A 24,198-nucleotide genomic window follows, 5' to 3' on the forward strand; every position below is an offset into this window, starting at 1 on the left:
CACAAATACAAGGGAGACCAGACTGATGCAGATGTTGTGCCAGGGCTCCCAGAGGTGCCTTTACTGATTTACTACACTTAACAACACAACAGCTTCAGTGAGACATAAGACAAAGGCTTTTTTGGGGAAGACGATTTGCTGTTGGATTGGAGCAAGAGGTAGAAGAATTAGAACCAAGTGTAGGTTTTTCGCCTTCCTCTATTCAATCTCTTTGTTCTTCAGAGATCTAGCAGTGGCTGATGACAGCACTTAGAAGAGCATTGCATCAGCCTTTGTTGGAACTCATCTTCCTACTCCTGCTTGGAATCAGACACCACAGTTGATGATCTGTATAAGGCAACACAAACAGTCCTGCCTCCCCCTCCCTATCTGCCAAAAGCTTGTTTTCAGGCCACTGTCCTTCCCTTCTCTGTGCTGGCAGAAGAGTTTGTGCAGCTACAGGGCAAAACAGACTGTCGAATTGATATGGACTAAAACTAACACCCTCCCTTCTTCTCCCTCGCTGCTTTTGTTTTTACCAGTTTTTTTTTTTCTTTTACTTGGTTCACCAAGTGGCCCCACAAATGCTAGTGCAGGCACAAAGAAAAGGCAGAAAGTAGTTAAGGAAATCTGGAAGACTTGACTGAACACAATGTGATCACAGAACTACAGACAGCACCTCTACAGGCAATACAGAGGTAGTTTCTTCCTAAGAGATTTCCTATCATCCTTCCAATACCTCCTAGATTTTAGAGACTAAGGACAGAAATAGATCAAACAACCAAGACATACTTCAATTTTTCCTCTTTCATGTTGGAATTTGGATCTGTACCAAGAGATTATCTTGACTCTGAAATGGTACGGGTTTTGACATTCTCTCTCTCAAATTGCTTTAACTTTAGATTGCTTTCTCTGAAAAGATCTTGTGCAGTGTCTTTTCCCTTTGCAAATATATTGGAACCAGCCCTTTGAAGGCTGAATGCTCAAGCAGCACTTGAGAAAAGACTTTCTGTGACTTCAACTCCAGAAATGGAGAAAAACAGAGAAGTGAAGACCCACCATAGAAACACTGCACCAACAGATCACGTCTCAGACAACACCAAAATTGAAATAAGCACTTATATGGATGGTGAATGGGTTGGTGAGAACTAACACTGCCCACACACTGTAGCAGCTGTCAGCAATACTCACTAGTAAAAGCTGGCACAGTAGCCTAGGCACAAAGACAAAAGGCAAGAACCAGCACAAAAGCAGGGCTTACCAGTAACTCAAGACACGAAAAAAGTGTTCAAAACAACAAACATTGCTGGCATTACTCTGCATTTCAAAATTCCCCAAACACCCACATTTTAGGTTGAAGCACAACTTCTTAGAGAACAATCTGCACAGTATTCTGCAATTTAAAGTCCTCCCAGAAATAAAACTCTATATAAACAAACACACTCATGAAAAGCACCACAGCACACTATGGATAAGGGCAGCACGAAAGAATCACAGTAGACTTTTTATCAGCTTAGAGTCATCTGTGTCAGATCCATGCCCTGCTTTAGTCCCAAGAGACATGAATTGTGCAGTAACCCTATTTCATCTATCCCTTGGAGTCCTCAATCTTTGTTAAGAATCTTCTCATTGGAGACACAAATCTAGAGGAAGAAAGCAATTTAATCAAAGAATAACTTCAATAAAACAAACTGTTAATACAACTTGTGTCACTGTATGGGGTCTGGCTGAGATGGAGGTCATTTTCCCCACAGCAGCCCTCCCAGTGATGTGCTATGTGCTGGTAACTGGAATGATGTTGATAACACATCAGTGTTTTGGCTACTGCTGAGCAGTGCTGGCACAGCATCAAGGCTGCCTCTCCAACATCTTCCCCCAGCAGTGCTGGGGAGTATGCAAAGCATTGGGAGGAGACACAGCCAGGACTGCTGGCCCAAACTGACCAGAAGGATATCCCACGTGACGTCTGCTCAGGATAAAATCTAAGAGAGAGGAAGAGAAAGGCAGAGAATCCATTATTTAAAACATCTATAATCTGTAGCAACCACTAAGCCTACTGAAGCTCTGCTTCCCAGGAAATGGCTGAACAGCACTTGCTCCTGGGAAGTAGATAATAAAATTTATTGGGTTACTTTGCTTCCATGAATGCAATCTTTGCTTTATTAAACTACCTTTACTTTGACCTATAAGGTTTTTTCCATCTGATTTTCTTCCCCCTGTCCTGCTGAGGAGAGCTGTGAGAGAGTGGACAAGTGGCATCCAGCCAAGGTCAGCCCACCACACTCACCTGCAAGTGTTTTCCTCACAAAAGCTTCCAGCTTTGATGGGCCAGGCATGATGCCCAGCAGGTATTTACATCATTGCTTGCAAAAAATGGTATGAAGACAACAGATTAATTTACAACAGGAAGGTGCTAAGCCCTGCTTTCCTTACAACTCTTCCATGCTTTAAGATGGTACCAGGAAGGCTTTTCCTTCCATTATGTCCAGCTTTTACCTGGTAAAAGGATCATACTGCACAGTTCACCAGTGCATGGATACATTTAGAATACAAATCAGCATCATACAATTCAATTTGCACACTGACTGAATACAGAGCATACATGGGACATTAATTTGTAAGAGAAAAAAGAGGAAATTGTGAAGGAGACAACAAATTACAGGACTGAAGCCACATAAATTATGGTTCACTGAAATTTCACCTTGTGAAAGACCAAATTTTCAGTCACATCCAAAAGGAACTAACTTTTAGTTTCCTTGGAACACCTTGAATTTCTATTTACTCTCAGCTAAGACAACCTGTACCAGTTCAGCTCTAAGAGCCACTATGCCTGACCTTAGTGCATAGTCTTCTGTGAACTCAAGACTGAACTAAACTGAAAGCTGAAACAAACACAGATAGGGCCAGGAGTTTCAATGCCCACTTCTGGGTTTATTTATGTTTCTGTTTCTCACATCACACACTTTGACCTATCTGCTAAGCAATGAGAAATAGGTGTGAGTACCTCAGGACCAGCCAATCTCACCTGTGTGGGCAGGAACTCCATTTAATTCCCTGCTGAACTGGAAATAATATGGTTTGAAGCACAATGTGAACTGTTCATGGTAGCTTTGACCTGTCTTTAGACATTAATCTTTATGGAGTCTTTATCACTGAAATTTTGGTTACTTCTTCTTCCAAGTGTGTTTCAAATTATCCCAGACATTATCTCTGTAATAGCACATGCTATTTTTTGCTTGTACTAAGCTTTTAAAGAAGCAGACAGACAGTCCTCTTTTCACATGAGCCATTTTTCATTTTCTCTGCTTAACAACTATATAAAACACTGCTAACAGTTTTATACTTTAAAATATGCAACATTCTAGGAAGTTCATTATTGCTATTATCCAGATACTTCAACGTTTCTGCTAACACAAGAAACGCAGACAATAGCAGAGATGGGAACACTTCCCCTTCTCCAGAACTTGACAGAACATGGAACAATTTCTAAAATCTGACCTGGACAGACTTGCTATACTGGTGCAGCTGCTTTGTGTGTTACCATGCAGCTTGGCAAGGCAGCAGTGCATGCCAACACCGTGACTCCTAAGAAGACACTTGCACGTTGGAGAGGAAAAAAAAAAAAAAAAAGGACATTTTCAAAGAATTGCAAGCATACCTAAACAGACAATGACATATTTATCTAGTATGGCTAACCTATAACATAGGTGTGGTTCTGCAAAATGCCTAGGGGATAGTTCCAAGCATAAGAAATCACCTCGTAGAGAACAGGACTGCAGGCAAATTCTAAAAGCATCCGCCCTGGAGCACATGCATCACTTCAATCAGTAAGAGCTGCTTACAGGTAAAACAGAAGATGCAACTCAATTATTTTCACTTTTCATCTATCAATAAATCTTGAGGGAAAGGACAGAATAAGCCAGATTAATGAAATTTAAAGAATGAATGGGGGAAACAGGTTTTGGTAATGCAAGAAGACTTCTTTTGAAGGCCTTATCAATAATGATGGTAATTTAAAGATTTCTACCTTTCCTACCAAATAATATTATCTTTTTGCCTTCTGAAAACAGTACTGACACAGCCAAGCATCTTTAGCCTCCACATTAGTTTTGAAGAGCAAAATGGAAGTAGCATGGGCAGGGGTGCTGACAGAGAGACTGAAAATGGCCAGAATTAGCCCACAAACAGAAGTGCCATGCCACACAGATGGAACCTTTTTGCAGCATCACGAGTGAAGCTGGACTGATTCAGGTTCCCGGTTGCTATAGTGACAGATTTCCCTGTCCTTGCCATATGTCAGCCCTTCAGCGTTGCTTCCTCTCTCCTTCCTGCTTCAGCCAAAAGCTTGGCTAAAGCAGCCTGTGTACATGCAAGATCACGCAGTCACCACACATGCACATGCTGTGAAAACAGAGCCACAGGTAATCTGATTCAGATCAATCACCATAGCAACCCAATCTTGTAGTCCCCAGATTTTAGCCTGTCGGGTGTATTTATAGAGCAGCTGCAGCGCTCCGCCCCCTCTGCTCCAGCACTGCCCACACTACCCCCAAGCCTCACCCAGGCACCAGGATTGCCCGGAGTCAGCGCTGAAACAGAGCCCTCCTGGCACCTGCAGGCCCCAGGTCACACAACAGTGCAACATGCTGAACACTTCCCAACCCATCAGCCTCACATATCCACGAGTACTACAAATATCAGGAGTCATTCTTGCCCATGGAAAGCTGAGTACCAAGCACAGCTGACAAAATCTGCTTATCCGGGTAGCCCCAGCTGCTTCCACAGACACTCAGGGCGGGCACAAGAGGAACGTGCAGAGTGTGCTGGCACAAACACACAATCCGAACAGGAACTTGCAGCAAAGGCAAAGGAGCTTCCAGCAGCACCTGCCCCACACAGCTACAGCTGCACCCAGCAGAAGGCACCTGAAAGCCATGAAGAAAAATCAAGACCAGGGCTTGAATGAACAACAAGAGATAAGCATGTGAGGAAGAATGGTATGCAGATACTGTTATCCATTTTATTCCATTACACTCTTGGGGAAAAACATCAACAATAAACTAGTGCAGGAAAAGCACACCCTTTTATAGTACTCCACTTCCTAATAAGAAGGAGATGACAGATTTTAGCCTCAGCCACACGACATTTCACACGCTTCAATTTAGGTTAAAGACCTTATTCTCCTCCCCTCCTTTAGTGTGTGAAACATCTCTCATGATCCTTCCTGGGCAGGATCATTGTGCAGGGCACCACTCACTACAGAATCATAGAACAAATTCTGGCATAAAAACCCTCTGCCAATCTGGCCAGTTCTCCTGCTCTACACTGATCCAATTTAAATTCATCTCTTATTCAAAAATAATCTCTGGAGGTTTGCATGAGAGAACAGTAACACACGGCCAACTCTTTTGAAGTCTGTCCTTTTTTGCCCCTCCTTATGAAACATCACCATCACAAAATATGAGAGCCTTCTCATTTTCTCTACCTCATCAGCTTTCCACTGATCCTCAAATCTGCACTTATACACTTTGCAAGGAGTGGGGGTGGGAGAAAGGAAGGGCAAACCAAAACCCACACAATGCCCCCAGGCCAAATTAGCCTCACACCACCTGCAGCCACTACAGCATTACATTCTTTTCCAAAGCAGAACTGCTTTTGGCTTGAGCTTCGAGCTGAGAAACGCTGGTGCTGCTTCTGAGTGCAGCCTAGAGCCCAGCACCCACAAGATGCTTCCATTCCCAGCCCTCTGCCCAGTTCCCATAATGCAGAAAGCTTTTTCCAAAAGCCAAATAGTGTAAATGTACAGCCATAAAAAAAATAACAAGAAAACAACAAAGCATGTGACATTTGAGAGAACTGCTGGATGCAGCTGCAGTTGCTAAATTATTCAGTGCTTTTCCTTGCCACAGTGAGCAGCTCTGGGCCAGGAGACATCACTCATGGCATCATCACCACCAGATACAGGCACATTCAATTCTTTCCTGGAAATCGGTCACACAGACAAATGGCATCCCAACAACAAATTACAGCCATTTGTAAGACACAGGAGGGGAATGCTCACAACCAGTGTGGAAACACAGGAACATTGTTCAGGATAATGTGAGCCAGAAAATAAAGTACTTTAAATAATCCAGTAATTTGGCTGTTGTTAGCACCTCAGAACTCAGAGCCCCACATCTGTTTTGCCTTGTGTATTAGAAGCACTCAGCCTGTACCCCACGTGTGCCACCTGCTTGTTATTCCTTCCCCCTACACACCTTCCCCTTCTCTTCATCAACACGGTGGGAGATCAGAAATTCCTACTCTCAAACCAATCCTACTATTAATTCTGGTGATAAATCATAGTGCCAGCTGGTCCAAACCGAAAGGAAATAAAAGAGACAAGCCCGTTTTCTCTCTACAAGAGCTCTGGGGTGTGAGAAGTGTGCGTTTGGCAGACTCACCCACACGTAAACATCGGGGGAAGCAAGCTCAGAGTGAAGAAGGGACAGGAACCGCCTCAAGCATCTGCTGGGAGCCAGCAAATGACAGAGCAAGGGCTCCCGAGAGGACCTTCTAGACACCACAGTGGCAGCCACCACGGCAAAGGAAGGAGGGAAAACACCACCCTGCTGGGTATGCCTTAAGACTCCCAACAAAGAGAAGGGAGGAACCAGGTGGCCCGGAGGACAGGAGCAGCGTGCCCAGCTCGTGGCTCCAGCAGAGCAGTTTTAATTGCTTATCAAGAGGAAACAGACACGGCAGAGGAGTGGCTCAGCATTTGAGGCTGCAGCAAATTTTGGTGGATACTGGTTTTGATTGTTAATTATCTGTACCACAAAAAGCACTCCTCCCTCCAGCTGATGACACGGAAACAGGCAGAGGCACAACTCCTCATCTCCTGTCACACGGGCCTTCCCAGAGCAAGGACAAGGCACCCAGGCAAGCAGAGATCCAGGGAAGCTGGTGCCAAAGCTACAGGCAAGAAGGTAATCCAAAGTTTTACACTGACATTGGGAAATTCAGTCAGAGTATAATGGGAAGCAGCACACAACCAGAGCACTCATCTTGCAGATGGGACAAAGTAACAGGATATGAAATAAAAGGCTGCTCTGCTCAAAAGATAAAACACAGTTACTGGAGGTCATCAGATAACAAATTTGACAGTAACATATCTTTGTCCCTTGTATAAAAAAGCGAATGTTAATTCCCCGATTCTCACAACTGTTTAGAGATTAGTTACAAACAAAACAAAAAGGTGATACCTGACAAACATTACTGGATACATCAAAGGCAACATGATGACCAGCTCTGTTTTTAGGAATGCAGCTGCTTTGAAATAATGAAGGGTGTAGAAGAAACAGAAAAATATAAAATCTTCTTCCTTGCTGCTACACTGATGCATTATTTCTCACAGCAACCCAGAAACACAAGAGTCTCTCATTTAACTGCAGTGTCTGGGATCACAGCATGAGAACTGCCTCAGCTTAGGTAATTTAGGCAAGCAGCACTTCTTATTTTTAAATCCCTGCAAGGGTCCTGCTAGTAGCAGTGATCTAAGGTGCACACAACCTCTCACAATTCAGTGGTTGATGGGCACCAGCAGGCACAACCTCCCCATCTGGGAGTTCCCCAGTGTAAAGGTATTTCAGAGCTCCTGGCAGTTCTAGTTCCAAGACAGAAATCAGGAGCATGTTTGTCAATAATCAACAGACATTTCGATGTGGTTTTGACAGGTTTAAGGAGATCCAGTGACAGAGAATCTAAATGTTCTAAAATTATTTTCTAGCCTGAACAGAGCAAAGACCAGCTGAATTATACAAGTTCAGCCACAGAGAGTGAGCAGTAGGTGGATGTAAGTTTTTCATAGTTCTCAAGGCAGAGAAGGAAAAGCAGCAAAGCATTCTGCCTACAAAAGAAGTATCACAATTATTCCACAGATTAACAGATTATCCCACTAAAATACATTCCTTTCTAATTGTTGCCTCATGATGCTCAGTTTTATTTCACTTTGTTTCTTATTAGGTCACTGACAGTGCTTTTACTTCACGAATATTCATATCTGAGGATAGATGAAAGCTCTTTAAACTGGGGGCATGATATTAATCTTGCATATCAAGCTCTTTCATTCTTTTTTTCTAAATCCTTTCCTCATTGCTGCAAATCCCTAATCAGAAGCTGTATCTGTATTTTCTACCAGTTCACTGAATAACTGTGTTAACTGCCTGGAAATTTAATGCAGTGTATCTTAAATGCAGGCACAGCAGGGCCAAAGGACATTTCAGGAATTCATTTGAGTTGTAACATATGCACTACCTGTCTCCAATTCCTTCCTAATGGAAAGTAAGTGAACCATTCACCTCTGTACTAAATTTTAACATAAAAGTATCAATTACCGAGTATGATGGCAAATACAGTTAAAAAATGACAGTGTGAAATGAAAAGGAAGACACTCTATTTTACACCATTTGTTATCCTCTCTCACATACTAAACCTCTACCAATTTTTCCCCCAAAAAAGAAAACTGTTCCTCTAACGAATGTATCTGGAAAGGAGTATCAGAGAAAATCTATTAGCTGGAATGCTGGATATTAAAAACTTTTAAGAAATTTATTCTCTTAGAATTAAGTAGTACTTGTGACTTTCTAATTTAATGCTCAAAATTTTCATAAATTTGTTTTTTCTGGCTTGTCACAGAAGATATTAAATAGACTAGACTGAACATCTTGACAGAGGCATGCCTAGTAGAGTCTGTCTTTACAGAACCAGAGTATTTGATAAAGCTTGAGGTGAGAGGAGAAAAGCCATAAATTATGAGCCTCTATGCCCCAGAGCCCAGGGCAGATAAAATCAAAGCCAACACTAATTTAATTCAGTGTTTAAACAAGTGTTTTAGTAAGGCCTGAAATGTACTGATGCTTCTACCATTTCTACTGAACCATCAGTCCTGACGCTCTAAAACCTAAAAAGCTACTTTGGGTAGGTGGGCAAGGATTACTGATAAAAATCCTCAAAACTTTTACTCCTCTGACCCCCAAATCCTTCTAAAACAGACAGAAGTTGGATTCAGTGCTCTCAGGCACATGGTGTGGCTCTTGAGGATGGTCCTGTGCAGGGCCAGCAGTTGGATTCAATCATCCTTGTGGGTCCCTTCCAACTCAGCACATTCTGTGATTCATTACATACATACCCTATCTGCTTCCAAAAGAGTTACAGAATGGTACCATGGTTGAAGAAGAGGTTTGTCCTCTAGCATATGTTTATGTTTTTCCATGAAAACTTTAAACTAGATGATTTTTTTTTGTCAGTTTCCACACAGCCGTTGGTTCGCTATCATTCACGGCTTTGGCATATAACACACGTCCTAGAACTGTGTCTTGGCCACGTTATGCATTTTGTGTAGACAACATTCTTTCAGTGAGAATACTGATTTCCTTTTTTTTGCCCATCCAGTAAAAGCAGAAATATTTTAAAAGCAATAAGGTGGAAAACAATGCAGTAGGACTCTGAAGCTTACAGCTTGAAACCTGTTAATTTGGTAAGAACACAGGAGTCCAGACTTGTGATACAACTGCAGCACCACTGGACAGGCAGGTACAAGATCTTTTAGTGAGGACAAGGCTGTATTACTCTCCAAACAAAAGCATTGTAGAGACTTGCTGATGATTCTGCATTTTGTTAAACACACAGTAAGATACTTAACGAGCGTGCATTTAATTACAGTGTCTATTAAATTGTGTTCAAAAGCTGTGCATTTTCTAACAATACAATAGTAAGGCAAAAATAGTATTTTATAGCTGGAATGATCTATCAGTTCAGTGTTACATAACATGCTGTGAAGAGATGGCCAGATTAAATCCTGTAAAATCTGCATTTTAGCTATGTTGGATGAGAAGTGCTCTCTTGGATGTGTCAGAATTGCAGCTTTTCATTAGTGCTGAAAACAGCAAGTACTTCTTGTGCCTAATCCAAAACAGCTCCCTAAGTCCAAGCAGTATAAAGTCCAAAAATAGAGACACTTCCCAAATACCCTATATTTAGATGACTTTGGTTTGATTATGTGACCCTCAGGACATCACAATACATCTTCCCTTCCCTTGCTTGTGTCTACAAGTAGCATCCTTTTTGCAGATAAGCGATGGTGCAAGGAGCACAGCAAGGACACTTGAGAGCACACCAAGAGAAATGCTGACCCACTGTCACACTGGACGTAGAGAAAATGGCTGGCTTGTCTAGGGAGGGCACAACATATCGCCAGATCACAGTTCTACCCCATCTCCATGGGGCTGCAAATTTATAATGGATGCTATTTTGCATATGACTGAAAACAGTGTGGTATATGGAGGAGTTCAGGGGGAAAGGGAGAGAAGAAAGACGGGAAACAAATCAATTTTTTTCAAAGCTTATTTCTCGAAACACTTCTTTATCGTGACTCCACACAGTGACACAGACCAAGCTTTCTTCCCCTCCTCCACCTGACAATAAAAGCGAGCAACACAACAAGGTGGTGACACCCATTTCGGAGGGGAAAATGCTCTTGATTAGTAGTCGACTTCATAAGAAATTGCCCACTATAAAGCGGATTTCCTATTCTATTGTCTTGCGGAGTAACAGGATCTGCTGTTTACAAACCAAGGAGTAAAGCACCTTTCCAGTCACATTACCGCAGCAACCCCTTCACACGGCGGCACACCTCACCCTTTCCAAGGGGTTCTATCCGCCCTGAGCCGCCCTTCTCCCTTCCCTCCCCGTGCTGCCCGCTTCCACCGGGCCGGGACCGAGGAGAAGCCGCCGGGCGGGCCGGGACCGAGAGCGCCGGCCCCGCGCCCACAGCCCCGCCCCGGCAGGGCCCCCTCCCCGGCCGGCCCCGCCGCTATTCCCATAGCCAGTCCCGGCTGGAAACCCGCAAGGACCCGGCAGAGGCTCCTGCTTCTGCCGCGCGGGGCCGGCTCCGAGAGCGGCCGGCAGAGCCCGCGGCCACAGCGGGACATCGCGGCCCCGCCCGCCGCCGGTGCCCCGGCACGATGGAGCCCAGCCCGGCCGGCCCCGCTCCGGCAGCGGCGGGACACGACCTCTGCCCGCCGCCGGCCGTGACCCTGCGGAAGGGCTCGGCGCTCCCGAGCATCACCACCGCGCCCGGCCGGGCGGCTGCGGCAGCGGCAGCGCTCGGGGGGGGCCCGCCGCCAGCTGTCCGGGTGCGGGTCACCGCCGGCAGCGCCACCGGCCGCGCTCCGCGCTCCCCAGCCCGACCCATACGTAGGGTCTGTGGAGCAGGCTCCGCTTTTGACATGTGCACGCACCCGGCCGCCTGCAGCACCGGGCACCGGGCCCCGCCCGGCCGGGCCGCCCCGCTCACCTGCGCCGCCGCCACCGCCGCCGCCGCCGCTCTGCGCCGCCCGCCCAGTTCCGCATCGAGCGCCAGCGGCGGCGCGCGCCACAGCCGGCGCAGGGGGCGGCGGGGCGGGCGGAGCGAACCACTCGCAGCCGGGCGCGGGGGGAGCCGCCCCGCCCGCCGCCCGCAGGGGGCGCTGCAGCCGCGGAGGGACAGGCGGGATGGAGCGGGATAGAGAGGGGATGAAGGCGAGATATAAGGGGGGATGAAGGCGGGAGAGAGAGGGGATGGAGGCGGGATAGAGGCGGAATAGAGAAGGGATGGAGGCGGGATAGAGGCGGAATAGAGAAGGGATGGAGGCGGAGCATAGAGGCAATCAGGCACTTGAAGCGGGAGTCGGTGCTGCCCGAGCTCGTCCTGGCGAGCAGCAGCTGAAGCCTCACAGCAAAGCCCGGCTCCACACGGACAAGGACGCGCTGCCTTGCAGCAGAAGGAGACGCAGTGCCCTGTACTTTCACCCTCTGTATTGAGCTACATGCTTGCTGATTTGCTAGTAGTTTCGTAAGATTACAAGATAATTTGGTTATTAAAAGCTTTAGATACAGCTTTTTAAAATTCCTTCCAAGCTCCTACAACCCAGTTAGCTGCACAAACAAATCAATTTATTAACAAAACCAAAACTACCAAAATAAACCCAAAATGTAATCAAAAGCACCACAAGTAATCCACAATTTTTATACATATGGAGTGCAAAATAGAGAACCACTGTTTGATATTCCTCGTTTATACTTTGCCCATGTATACTGTAGAGGAATTGGGTCTTCAAAAATACCTTTTCAGGAATACCTTTCCTCCTTCCCCACTGATCTGAGTGTATAATGAGAAAATACAGCTGCTGAATAAGGGTACAGCCAACCAGGAACACCTCCCAGGACTGTAATTCAAGCACCCCAAGATTTCTCCAGCAGCCAAATCAGAAAAATTAATTTGAAATAGATCAGGTATAGAGACTTAGAGCAGCAGGACTGAATCTCAGGCCTAGATACCATTTTGTAAACATAAAAGTACAAAGGGTCGCCAGTCTCATGGATGTTTCTTTCCCCACACCTGCTTACTTGAGCTCCATGGGCTAACCTGGGAAGCTTCTAAAGGACAAAAAATGCCTCTGTACTGATTTGCAATTTCAAAAGAAGTTGAGAATGTGAAGATGTAAACAAGGAGATTGTATTTGACTACACGGTAACAAAAAGGGGTGCACAAGGCAGAATGTGCTGTTTTGGGCTTGGAGAGTTAATTTTCTTTACAGCAGCTGGTATGGGGCTATGTTCTGGATTTGTGCTGAACACAGTGATGATAATATAGAGATATTTTTATTATTGCTGAGCAGGGCTCACACAGAGCCGAGCTGAGAGGAGACACAGCCAGGACAGGTGACCCCAACTGACCAAAAGGATATTCCAACCATTTGGCATCATGCTCAGGCAGCATAAAAAATCCAAATAATTTCCCAAAAAGAAGGAATAGAGGGATGTTTGGAGCAATGTAATTGTCTTCCCAAGTAACAATTACACATTATAGGGTCCCACTCTGGCTGAACACCTTCTTGTCCACAGGAAACAGTTAACTAAGTCCTTGCTTTGCTTGTGTGTGTGGCTTTTGCTCTCCCTATTAAACTGTCTTTATCTCAGCTCATGAGTTTTCTAGCTTTTACCCTTCTGATTCTCTCCCAGTCCTGCTGCTGGGGAGGGAGTGAGTGATTGTATGGGGCGTGGTGGCTGCCTGGGTTAAATCACAACACAGAAATAAGGAAAATCGCTGTTTTCACCACTGACATCCACAGCAATGTTAGAGGTTGTATCTTGAGAATCCATCAGGTTCACATGCAGTTTTTCTCTTCAAATTAAGGAGATGCAGCCCAAAGAATATAAAGCTGCAGCTCTTCTGGTGACAGCAGCTACCCTCTAATCCACCCAGCACTGATGAGCTCTTGAGCTCTCCCCATTACTTTCCCTCTCATACCCCACTCCAGTCTCCTATAAGCCTACTCCTATTCCTTCTTGCTCTGGTTCAGTAGATTCCAATTTAAATTTTAGACTCCAGAGTAACACAGACGCCTCAGCAGAATAGCCTGTGGTGTGGAACCTTGCTAAACTGACCATTGCTTTCCTTTCCTGTTGGGGCAGGGGATCATCAAGCACTTAGGAAGCAGCTAATGCTGGACAGCTCTCTGCTTTCCCCATCCTGCTGCTCCCTTTGAGGTAATGCACGTGTTCAGCTATCCCTGGTGTTTTGCCTATGAATACATCAGAAATGAGCAGCATATCAGGGCAGGTAAGGCCCTACTGAAATCCACTTGACAGCCAGGGCACACCGGACTCTTCTTTCAATTTTGGTGAGCCACAAAATGCAGAAAATGCAGTAGAGGACATGTGACAAAAGGGTTACATTCTGAATGCAGCTGTACAAACCGAGGTGAGGCTATTTGCCAGCTCTGGCACACAGCAAGGCACATACCAAGCTACAAATCTCATATGAAAGGCCAAAGGAAACCGCCTGGGGTTGCACTGCTATTTCTTCTCACCACTTCTTGCTTCTCCCCAACACATATATCCATCATTTCTTATCAGCTTTGAGCTTGTTACAGCAAGAACTTATTCCACCCTCCTCCAGTCTCATGACAGCACATCAGAGAATGTCAAAATCCTGTATTAGGCTTTATTCTTTTATATAAACATTAACATTTCTCAAACAGATTAGTTAAAAATACAGATTTAAACAAGAATTTTTGCAATTGCAATGAGTTATAAAAAACAACAGATTATTTTACAGATTGTTACAAGTGCTTTACAAAGGTGCAGAGTGAAGGCCAGTGGCAGGGGACCAACCTCAAGTGCAAAATGGACACGATACCCTCACCACGGGCATAGCGCTCAGATACACAGCCAAAAAAAACAACAAACAAACCAAAAAACAGACAGACAAAAAAACCCCGAGCCATGTGAACCTATGCTCTTGGGATGCTCACTGGGCAAGCAAACATAGACCCCTATGACAGAGAAGACTCATGAGACCACGCTACCAGGATACTTAAGGTTACATCTCTGAGATCAGCCATAAGATGTTTTTTCTTGGAAAATAAGGAACATGTTTTATAACAGTGTATTCCTCTTTTGTCAGACAAAATATTGCTGTAAATCCTAGAATACTTATGGATGCAGATACTTAAAACTTGGGCCACAAATCCAGTGTGGATCTCACAATGCCCAAAGTGAAGAAAGGATACCAGACCCAAGTGTCCTTCTGAAGCAGTTGGCACTCCTCATACAGGAGAGACCTCCATATCCCGTGATCATCACTGAAACCTTGAGCAAGTACCTTGGAAAGACTTTGGCAAAAGGAAGACGATGCAAGTGGATCTGATTACACCCAATATTCCTGCAGCCCATGATCTGAGAGTTGTACAGCCCACAGCTTATGCAATGCCCACATTTCACTAAATGCAGTGTGTCCTCTCTCCTTGGTCAATACGTCTTCACACCCATCTTGGAACACATACCACATGCTCCAGATTCTTGGAAATTTTTGAGATCCTTCCACCACACCCACCTTACCTAGGTACCAGGCCTACCCACCTATCTTTCTTCTATTCCACCCCTAAAGATAAAATCTATGCCCTGATTTGTTTTGAACTAAAGTCCAGCTGTTAGCAAATCAAAGGTAAATTGAGCTGTCTGAGAACCACCATGAGATAAAACCGTGATGCATTACATTAAAACAAATCCACTACTTTATGCCTGACATCTTTTTGATACACAATGTTCCCTACCCAGAGGACCTCCTTGTTAGACAAAGAGCACTACACATTACAGGAATCCTTTTTCCAAAGGAGGGCCAGAATAAAGGGCAGCTCTAGAGATGAAGTCTCATAATAAAGAAATAAAAGCTACTTCTCTTGGAATCATTGTAAAGGGCAGCACATTCAAGAGATTTTATTTTTAAGAAACCCAGTGAAACTCCTAGAACATCCACACTGACTTCCCTGAGCTCCTCAGATCCAGGTACACTGGGGACCCTGCAGAAGCCTTTTGAGCTGGGTTACTCTCAACAGAGAGCTTTTGGCAAGTTCCTGCAAATTCATTTTCATAATCAGCGAGAAGAGGATCAATGGGCAAACCCTCAGCATATGCTTAGAGAAGAGAAAGACTCTGAAGAAAAAGGAGTTGAGGGGCAGGGGGAAAGGTCTTCATTTCTACCGTTTTTGAACGTTTCACGTTATTCCTTTGGGGTACGGGCACTACATCAAAACCAACCCTTCCATCTGATCTACCCCAGCTGCCTCCTGCATAGTCTCATGACAACACTGAAACCCCAGGCTCATCACTCCCTGCATGCCCAGCCCAGGGTTCAGTGCTTTGGAGAGGGGAGGCTGGCTTCTCGTTAGCAAAGGCTGGGAGATGGCATTATGTCAGCATGTCAGCGCCCTGGGAGCATGCAGTCACTCATGCACATCCCAGATTTCTGAGAGCAGGGGCGGGAGTTTCTTGTCCTGCAGCCGAAGGGCAAACACCTGTTCAGAGTGGACACTGCTCAGTGTCCGAAGACTGACCAGCTTCATTAACATCCGTGGAAACATCAGGCGGTCCTGCAGGGGCAGACAGACAGCTGTTAGTAAATTCACCTAAAACTTTGCTTTTAAAAAAAAAATTACCACAACTGATGATATACTGTAATCACAATCCTTACTTCCTCCAGAGCCAGCAATTCTCCAGGAGGATGCAGTGTGACTACTACACAAGTAGTACATCATGTCCCAAAACTCCAGACTTTCCACGCTGGCAAAACTATGGAACATGATACAGGACAGCAGATTGTGGCAGCTCATAAACCCTGCATTTACAGCTGCTATCAAAGAGCCCAGAAGGGACAAGCACGACAGTACAGGCAGCAAGAGACCTGTGACAGACAGTACTGCAGGAACTCTGCCTGCACAAACACAAAATCCGCTTGCATCACCACTGGAGATGTTCTGGTCAGGCACTTACATTTGGTCTGTTGATGCAAATGTAAGAATGAAGCGCTTCCACATAGGTGTGCTGCAGCCTCTCCACCAGGGACTGGTCCTGCACATTCGGTCGGTCTGCCAAAAAGCAGATTAGAAGTAAGCAGATTAGACATAAGCAGATTGCTGTGGGCAGCTTCACTGGATCTAACATCTCTGTCTAACCCCACTTCCTCCTATGGTGTCTTCCCAAAACTTCATCTCACATTCACCCAGCACAGCTGGGAGATATATCCATGGCAGCTGTGTCAGTCACCTGTAACTATTCTTTCTCAGTGATGTCTACTGCACATGGGGAGTCCAATCCAACTCCTGTAGAGGTGGGAGGTTAGAGAGACCAAACACATTTACACAGAGCCGTTTGGTCTCATGTTGCAGTCCCAGAAAAAATGCGAAGCCGCCTATTCGAGAGCAAATGGGAAAGTCTCTCCAGTAGCTGAACCAGTTAGAAAACAGGAACAAAGAAAAACAGTCATTAATCAGGTCACAAGACAGAAGAGTAGAGGTGGCTTCTTGGCAAAGCCCTGTCCTGGCCCGGAGCAATACTGCCTCTTGCCAGAGTATGTTTGCTTTGTTTGCTTGCCCACTAGATGTCACTCATGGTGTGGGACCTGCATCACACCAAAGAGGTGCCAAGGACATTAAGGGGGCAATAAAATAGCCATTTCTAAATAAGTAAGATAAATATTGGCTGTTTTTTTCTGCACACTTTTCCAGCAGTGAGGAATTCAATTTCCTCTGGAAGTGGCACTAGAAAATTCAGAATATAACGACTAATATGCTCCCTTTATCACTACATCCTATACATGCTCTATTACTCCTTTTCTATTTGTCATGTCCCTTCACTCTACTCTACATTCTTTGCCCTCTGACTCACTGCTGCAACTCTTTGGATCTTCCTGGCTTTTTACCTGCAGAGAAAATGTTGATGGCAATTAAAAGTGCATATTCAGCATCATTAAGCTGTAGCTCATTCATTCCCTTTGAGAACTCAAAGATGGGGTTAATGAACTCAAACTGCAGACCTGCAAGAAACAGAAGAGAACAAGGTGAGGCAGTAACAATTGTCTCCCCTCTCTACCTCTCCCTTTCATGGAAAAAGCTGCCAGAAATCCACTGCTATACACCAGGGAGCAGGGAGGATAGACAGGCACGGAAAAGCCCTTACATTATGCTCTAAGGAATACATCCACTTTACATCCACTGCTGGTGAACACCAACAACAGTGGCTGAGGAGTCAGGTTCTAACTGTACAATGACACTACTTCTGGGTTTTCCTAAAGCCTTAAATACGCCATAGCACATTACTGAGCAACAGCTAAACGAACACAACATCAGCTACCAGGTAAGTCCATCAAAACATCATCAGAAGGTCACAAGCACAGCATTTATACTGTCCACTCTCACAGCATCACCATCTTCACACCCAGCAGCCTTCACACTTTCAAAGAAAGCTTTAATTCCACATTTCAGGTTCATGTGAAGTATGGATGAGTTGAAAATAGGCAGTTCCAAGAACTCTGAACTATGCCATTTCCTTCACTCAAAGAACTGGGAGACCTGAGGCAGAGCCTGACCTAGACTTGCAATCACCTCATTTGATAAATGCAGTCAGACAGAAATGCACTGATACTCATTGCCATAATAGAGACCACTGTCAAATCAGGTCTCTTTGTGCCATGTAATCATACTGAAAACTTCAGGCCTTTCCTCCAAAATAGCATCCCAGTTTCTAATTTCCTGCATTACAACTGCATCAGAGAAGGACGAACAAAATGGAGGGTATCTTTCTGGCTCCCTGCTTTTTGCCTTTCTAATAACCTGAAGAAAAGGCTACCAGGAAAAGTGTCATAAAGAAAAGTTGTATATAAAAGCCATCTCAGGTATAAATAGCTATACTCAAGGAATAAAATTTTAAGATCAGCTGAAGTACATCTGAAGTCTTGTTTTTAGAAATGCTGAAGATACACACTTCTTGTTACTTCATCTGAAATTACAGGCATTTATAGCTCCTGGAAAAAATATACTTCAGAGATCACAACACCACAGGCTACCATATAGGATGATAAAATGTCTAAAGCAGTCTCTGGGGATCCTCAATGCACAGTACACTCCTCATATCAACTGAAATGTAATCACAGTAATGTCATTGCTCCAAGCGTCCATCCGGATTAACAAGTGATACACTTGCAAAGGAGAGAAGGCTGTAGTTTGGATTGGTATGATCTGATACAGCTCCACTACCACATCACATCTCTACAAGCAAAGAATTTCACACCAACTGCTAGCCCTAGGTGGATACTTGCAGCAATATTTTCATGCTTTAAGAGTCCAGATTTTCCCAAGCAAATTGACATCTACAAAAACACATGAACGGAGCTGGTACCATACATTGAAAGGAAAAAAAAGGTTTGTGGGGCTATTGGTTTGGTCCTGTTCTAAACATCTCACCACAAACTACTTAGAGCAGCCCACTTAAAGAAGGAAAATATGTAAGAACACAAGACACCGGGGAAGAAAAAAACACCTGTCTAGTGCACCACCTGCTTTGGCGAAGTCATCCCGATTATAGCTCAGGTCCTTAAGAAAGGTGATGCTCTCAATCTCTGGATTGTAGCGCCGAGAGGTCTCCAACAACATCACCTGAAGACAGAAATAAGATATACTCAATTTGAAAGCAGGAAGAAATGTTACAACATCAATAATTTGCTGGCTGTTGAAGCATCTTTGGAAAAAAGGAAAAAAAACCACCAAACAAAACCACTCCAGTTTCTCTCAAGAGTGCTTAAAAATGCCAAGATAAAGTCTGCTGCCATCCTCTGTGGTGTCTGCTTCTGGGAAACGGGAAATTCCTGCTTACCATTACCAAGGCACTTGCTTCATTCCCTTCCTGTATAACCAGGCACTGCAGTATATAACCAGGCACCTTGCCAATATAACCTCACACTGCAGTAATGGTCCCACACCTGAGGTCCTTCAGTCTGCCATCCTCAAAAAAGGAATGGAACTAGTTTTCTAGGTGGATAACTCCAAATTCTTTCATCTCTGCTACTATGCACTAGGGTGGAGTCAAACTCTCACCTCTATGGTAGATGTCTTCAGTAAAGCGATCTGATCTTCCCTGGTAAGCTCCAGGAAGCCAGGTAATTGCTTGGCAAAGTCCACAATCTCTTGCACTGAGATAATTGCAAGTTCTGTGAAGTGTGCAAAACGCTGCTGCCTTGCTTCACGGTTATTTGGATCAGGAATCTGGGGCCATGGCTGTAGGAATGAGAAGAGACACCAGATATTTGTGAAAGATGGAGCCAAATAGGAAAGATAAAAAGAACAAAGAAAGAAAATGACAACTTCAGAACATCATCCTTTGCTATTCTTCTTCAGAGCTTTAGCCCACAGATGCAATGCCTAAAGTAAATCCGTTCTCCCAAATATTTTACCAAAAACGCAACTCCCCAAACGTCACTTTTTCTTATTTTGATTACTGTGGCAGAGTTTTTACCGTCACTTTGAGCCTGTCAGTGAAGGAGCGCTGGTTGCACTGCTGCTGAGCGGCCACGAGCTTTTTTATCATGCTCAGCTGCTCCGGTGTCAGCTTGTGGGAAGGGCTGGGTGGATTTGGAGGGTTTGGGCGCACCACAACTGTCCGAGCCTGATCGTCTTCCTGCTTCTTCAGCTTCTTCAGTCGGATCTGTTCTTCAGACAGAACATCTAAAGCAGGAATAGCTCATGATCAATCATAGGAAGACAATGGAAACTACACTAAACACAGGGTAATGTGCTGTGGATGGAGAGGCAGAGATCACAGCTTGTACCGGGCACAGTAGAGTGTACACAACACAGCCGACAGCAGTACTTATTTGTTTCTCCCTCTATTCCCTACTTCAAGTTGTTCCATTGCCTTTCTTCTAATCATACTGTCATATAAAGTGTTCACAAAAGGCAGAAGCTCCCCTCATGATGCCCTGCAGATCTCAGAAAAACAACAGTGACTTTCCCCATAAAGGAATTCCCTAAAATGTCATGTTACAACAGGTGTTCCCCTCATATGCGATGGTGTATCCACCGTATTTTATATTATCCTACTGTTATGCCTTTTCTCAATATTGTTAATTTAACAGCTGGTGTCATTTCACCCTCTTCAAAGGTCAGACTCAGCCCTGGGTGGAGTTTGGGAGTGAAAGGATAATTTGCTGTATATACAGGCCATCTGCAGCAAACTCTAGAGCAGTAACATACCCCAAGATGAATAATGGAAGAGTAACTTTGCATGAATGCACTTAGGACCAACCACAGGTCCTTCAGGAATAGGGTTACAAGTCTCCTTCGGTTGTTAAGTCAAAGGGGAGATGTTATTTGGATGTAACACTGTAAGGAACAGAACAACTCAAAGGCTACTGAGGGCTGATGGGGTCCCTCTGTCAGAGAAAGGGAAGCACATCTTTTCTCGTAGGCTTGCCAAGCAGTGAAGAGGGATTTAAACTAAAGCTGCCTAGGGACAAGAACCTCAATCTGTTTCTCTCCTCTCCCAGTCCAGTTTGATGCCAGGGCCAGCAAGAGATGACCACAGACTGGAGAGGGTATGCAGTCAGCAGGAGAGCAACTGAAGAGCAGCACAATGGAATTTCTGCCACTCCATCCAGTAAGTCAGGTTCATCAGGAGCCCAACTTAAATGCCTCTATGCAAATGCACAGAGCAGAGAGAATAAATAAGAGAAGTTAGAGACATGCACACACCTGCAGGGCTGTGATCATACTGGCATCAGAGAGAGAGAGTGCAAAGCAAGTTCACTGGCCTGGACTTCAGGAGAGCAGCCTCTGGCCTCTTCAGGGATCTGCTCAGTAGAGTACTATCAGATAAAGTGCTGGAGGGAAGAGGGGCCCAAGAAAGCTGGTTAATATTCAAGGATCACCTCCTCCAAGCTCAGGACCGATGCATCCTTGTCTCTAAATTGGAATAGCATGGATTTGACAGATAGATCACTTGGAGGATAAAAGATTGGCTGGATGGTCACACTCAGAGTTGTGGCCCATGGCTCCATGTCCAGGTGGAGACCAGGGGTTGGTATTGGGACCAGTGCTGTTGAACACCTTTGTCAGTGATGGGCAGTGGAACTGAGGGCACCCTCAGCAAGGCTGCTGACAGCACCAGGCTGTGTGCTGTGACTGGCACTCTGGAGGGAAGGGAAGCAGAAAAGGAACTGATTGCTAAAAACGAAAAAAAAACAACTCTCTAATAAATAAACAAAGCTTGACCTTACAAACAAGGCTTTAAAAGGACTGAAAGATTCTTTGGCCATTTTTAAAAATGCACAGATAACATAGAAAACAAAGAAGGTTGTAATGAGGCGGGGGTTACTCTCTCCTGTCATGCCCACAGTGAGAGGACAAGAAGAAATGACCTTAAACTGACACAGGGGATATTCAGATTAGATATTAAAAAAAAATTTACTTGTTAGGGCATGCATTGGAACAAGCTGCCCTGGGAGGTGATGGAGTCACCATCCCTGGAGGTGTTTAAAGGGCACCTGGATCTGTGCTCGGTGATGTAGTTCAGTGGTTTAAGGGTTACAGTGGTACTGCTGGTAGACATTTGGACTTGATGACCTTAAAAGATCTCTTCCAGCCTTGATGATTCTGTAGCTGCTACAGAAAAAAGCAGGCCCTAAAATTGAATAAGTATATAACTGCACTTCCTAACAGAATCATGTTAAACAAAAGAAGAACTGGAGAGCCACTGTAAGACAGCATTCTCGGGATTGCAAGGATAGGCAAAGAACGTAACACAGTCAAGCTAAGATTTCCAACAGGGAGGATGTGTGCACAGGTACATGCACCATGCACAAAATTTACAATTCAAAAGTTTACAATTCAAAAGCAAAGGAATCAGTACAATTACCAAAATAAGGGGGATCGATAAGATTAGAGAATGCTACTTACAATGTCAGTTTAAGAAGGGAAGTAATTGATCCAAGTGATTACAGTCCCTATCTTGGGACTCTGATGCACAAAAATGTTTATCTGATAACACTTTACTTGGCTATTAATGAATCTTGAAAACTGCCTATGTGCAAGCTCTGACACCATGCTAAATTCAAAGCAATCTAACTTACTTGGTTTGTCGGGAAGGAATTATTTAACCTCATGGTTCACACTGGCTTAAGAACAATAAACTGGCCATGAATAACTTCAGTCTGGGAATTAGAAGAATGTTTCCAGCAATTACTAGGGGGGAAGTTCTGGAATGACCTTCCAAGTGAAACAGCTGGAGGAAAAAGCCCTCAGTTTCTGTCAAAACTAACAAGGCAAATTTGCAGTGGGGATTACAGAGTCGACAAGAATTGCCAAGTTTTTGATAATAACACCAAGATTCCTTTTGACCTAATTTTCCTGAGCTGTATTCAACACAAAACAATTACTAAATGCAGAAACATACAGAGACTCTCTGCATCTACATGCAACAAAAGAGAAGCAAAGTGACAAGTGATCTTACTGCATTGCTTTTCAAATACATGTTTTGTAGCTCTTGGGAACAGGGCAACGGGGTAAAGACAGAACATGTAATGCTGATACAAACCAGTGAGACAAAGATGCTGATGTGCTGTGTTTCATGCTGAAAAGCTGAACAGCATGTCTCCTAGCTCAGGGGGACATAATTTTTGCAAAATTATGTTATAAGATGTTTCTGAAACACCTGCTGTTCCTAGCTGTTCTGGGTGCTGGATGTCAGAAAAGAAGACTTCACGCAGATCTAACATTAACTGAGCATTCATTCAGTCTTGACGAGTAAAGGGATGAAACCTGGATACCTTAGGCAAGGAGGGCTGTTCCTGATATGCAAGCAGAAATACTGGTGAATATTCAGAGACAACAGCCTTATGGCTTGTGTGAAAAAAACAGCAGAGATCACTAAAAGGAGCAATGAGATCAGCTCACGCATAAACACAGCTGCAGTGCTGTGGTGCTGCCCTTGACCTCTTTTGCAAGCTCGCAGTAGGAAGCAAAGAAAAGTGCCTGTTGTTCAAGGAGCACGGTGACCAATCTTACAGTCCTGGTCACAAGCCTGACGTTAGTGACACACTTTACAGCACCCTGACGAGCATGTGAGTCTTTCCTCTGCTGGTATATTCCACGGGTTCTTACAAGGAATAAAGCAGAGCTGGGGCTCTCAGCACACCACTGGCGTTTCCCTAACAGCCTCACCTCCCGTGTGATTCTTCTCGAGCTCTCAGTGACTTCCCACGCACATTCCAACATCCATCCCGCACGGCTTCCACACCCCCCACTCCCTACATCCACAGAGCCCGGAGCCCGCACTCACACTGCTCCCGCATGCCGGCCTCCTGGCACTTGCGCAGGCGGCACTCCTGGCACTTGCGGCGCATGTACATGTCCATCTCGCACTTGCCGCCGTTCTTGCACACGTACTGCGCGCCCTTGATGACGCTGCGGCGGAAGAAGCCCTTGCAGCCTTCGCAGCTCAGCACGTTGTAGTGGAAGCCGGAGGCCTTGTCCCCACACACGCTGCACACTTCATTTCCCAGCATCTTCGGGGCTGGGCCCTTCTTCCGCTTCAAGGGGGGATTTTCTACCGAAACGAACGATAGCGAGGAAGAAAAAAGAGAAAAGAAAACCCACGGACATGAAGGAAGCGTGGTGTTTGCAGATGACTGCCCCATTCCTGACAGCCAACATCCTCACCCAAACCCACCATCTCCCAAGCACATGGATGAAAAGATCAAGTCTCCCTTTTCACACACAACCCTTCTGGGCGAGCAAATCTTCTGCAGGACATTTACTGACACAATTCACAAGGTTTCACCTCAACTATATAAACAAATATAGCTTCACA

At 44.9% G+C, this 24,198-nt stretch overlaps 2 protein-coding genes across 34 annotated transcripts in view; both read right to left on the minus strand.

Moving 5' to 3' along the window:
- MADD (MAP kinase activating death domain) overlaps positions 1-11,366 on the minus strand; it is a 67,711-nt gene extending 56,345 nt beyond the window's left edge. For 15 of the 25 annotated variants that reach the window (XM_088166867.1, XM_088166855.1, XM_088166869.1 and 12 more), the window contains exon 1: positions 11,315-11,342. The gene's annotated coding sequence lies outside the window, so the exon portion shown is untranslated. Of the gene's footprint in view, positions 1-11,314 lie in introns of all 25 variants that reach the window. The other 10 variants (XM_088166873.1, XM_088166872.1, XM_088166859.1 and 7 more) reach the window with 1 other exon arrangement.
- A 2,625-nt stretch (positions 11,367-13,991) lies between these two features.
- Positions 13,992-24,198, minus strand: part of NR1H3 (nuclear receptor subfamily 1 group H member 3) — a 31,529-nt gene continuing 21,322 nt past the window's right edge. For all 9 annotated transcript variants that reach the window (XM_088166941.1, XM_014881925.2, XM_014881928.2 and 6 more), the window contains 7 exons: positions 23,668-23,934; positions 19,849-20,057; positions 19,431-19,610; positions 18,893-18,992; positions 17,261-17,374; positions 16,333-16,427; positions 13,992-15,932 (listed from right to left, as the gene is read on the minus strand). In XM_088166941.1, the coding sequence (XP_088023067.1) occupies positions 15,786-15,932; positions 16,333-16,427; positions 17,261-17,374; positions 18,893-18,992; positions 19,431-19,610; positions 19,849-20,057; positions 23,668-23,934 (1,112 nt within the window). In that variant the 3' untranslated portion in view covers positions 13,992-15,785. The remainder of the gene's footprint in view (positions 15,933-16,332; positions 16,428-17,260; positions 17,375-18,892; positions 18,993-19,430; positions 19,611-19,848; positions 20,058-23,667; positions 23,935-24,198) is intronic.

Source organism: Sturnus vulgaris, chromosome 6 (assembly GCF_052056855.1).
Source record: "Sturnus vulgaris isolate bStuVul1 chromosome 6, bStuVul1.hap1, whole genome shotgun sequence".
Taxonomy (NCBI): Eukaryota; Metazoa; Chordata; class Aves; order Passeriformes; family Sturnidae; genus Sturnus; species Sturnus vulgaris.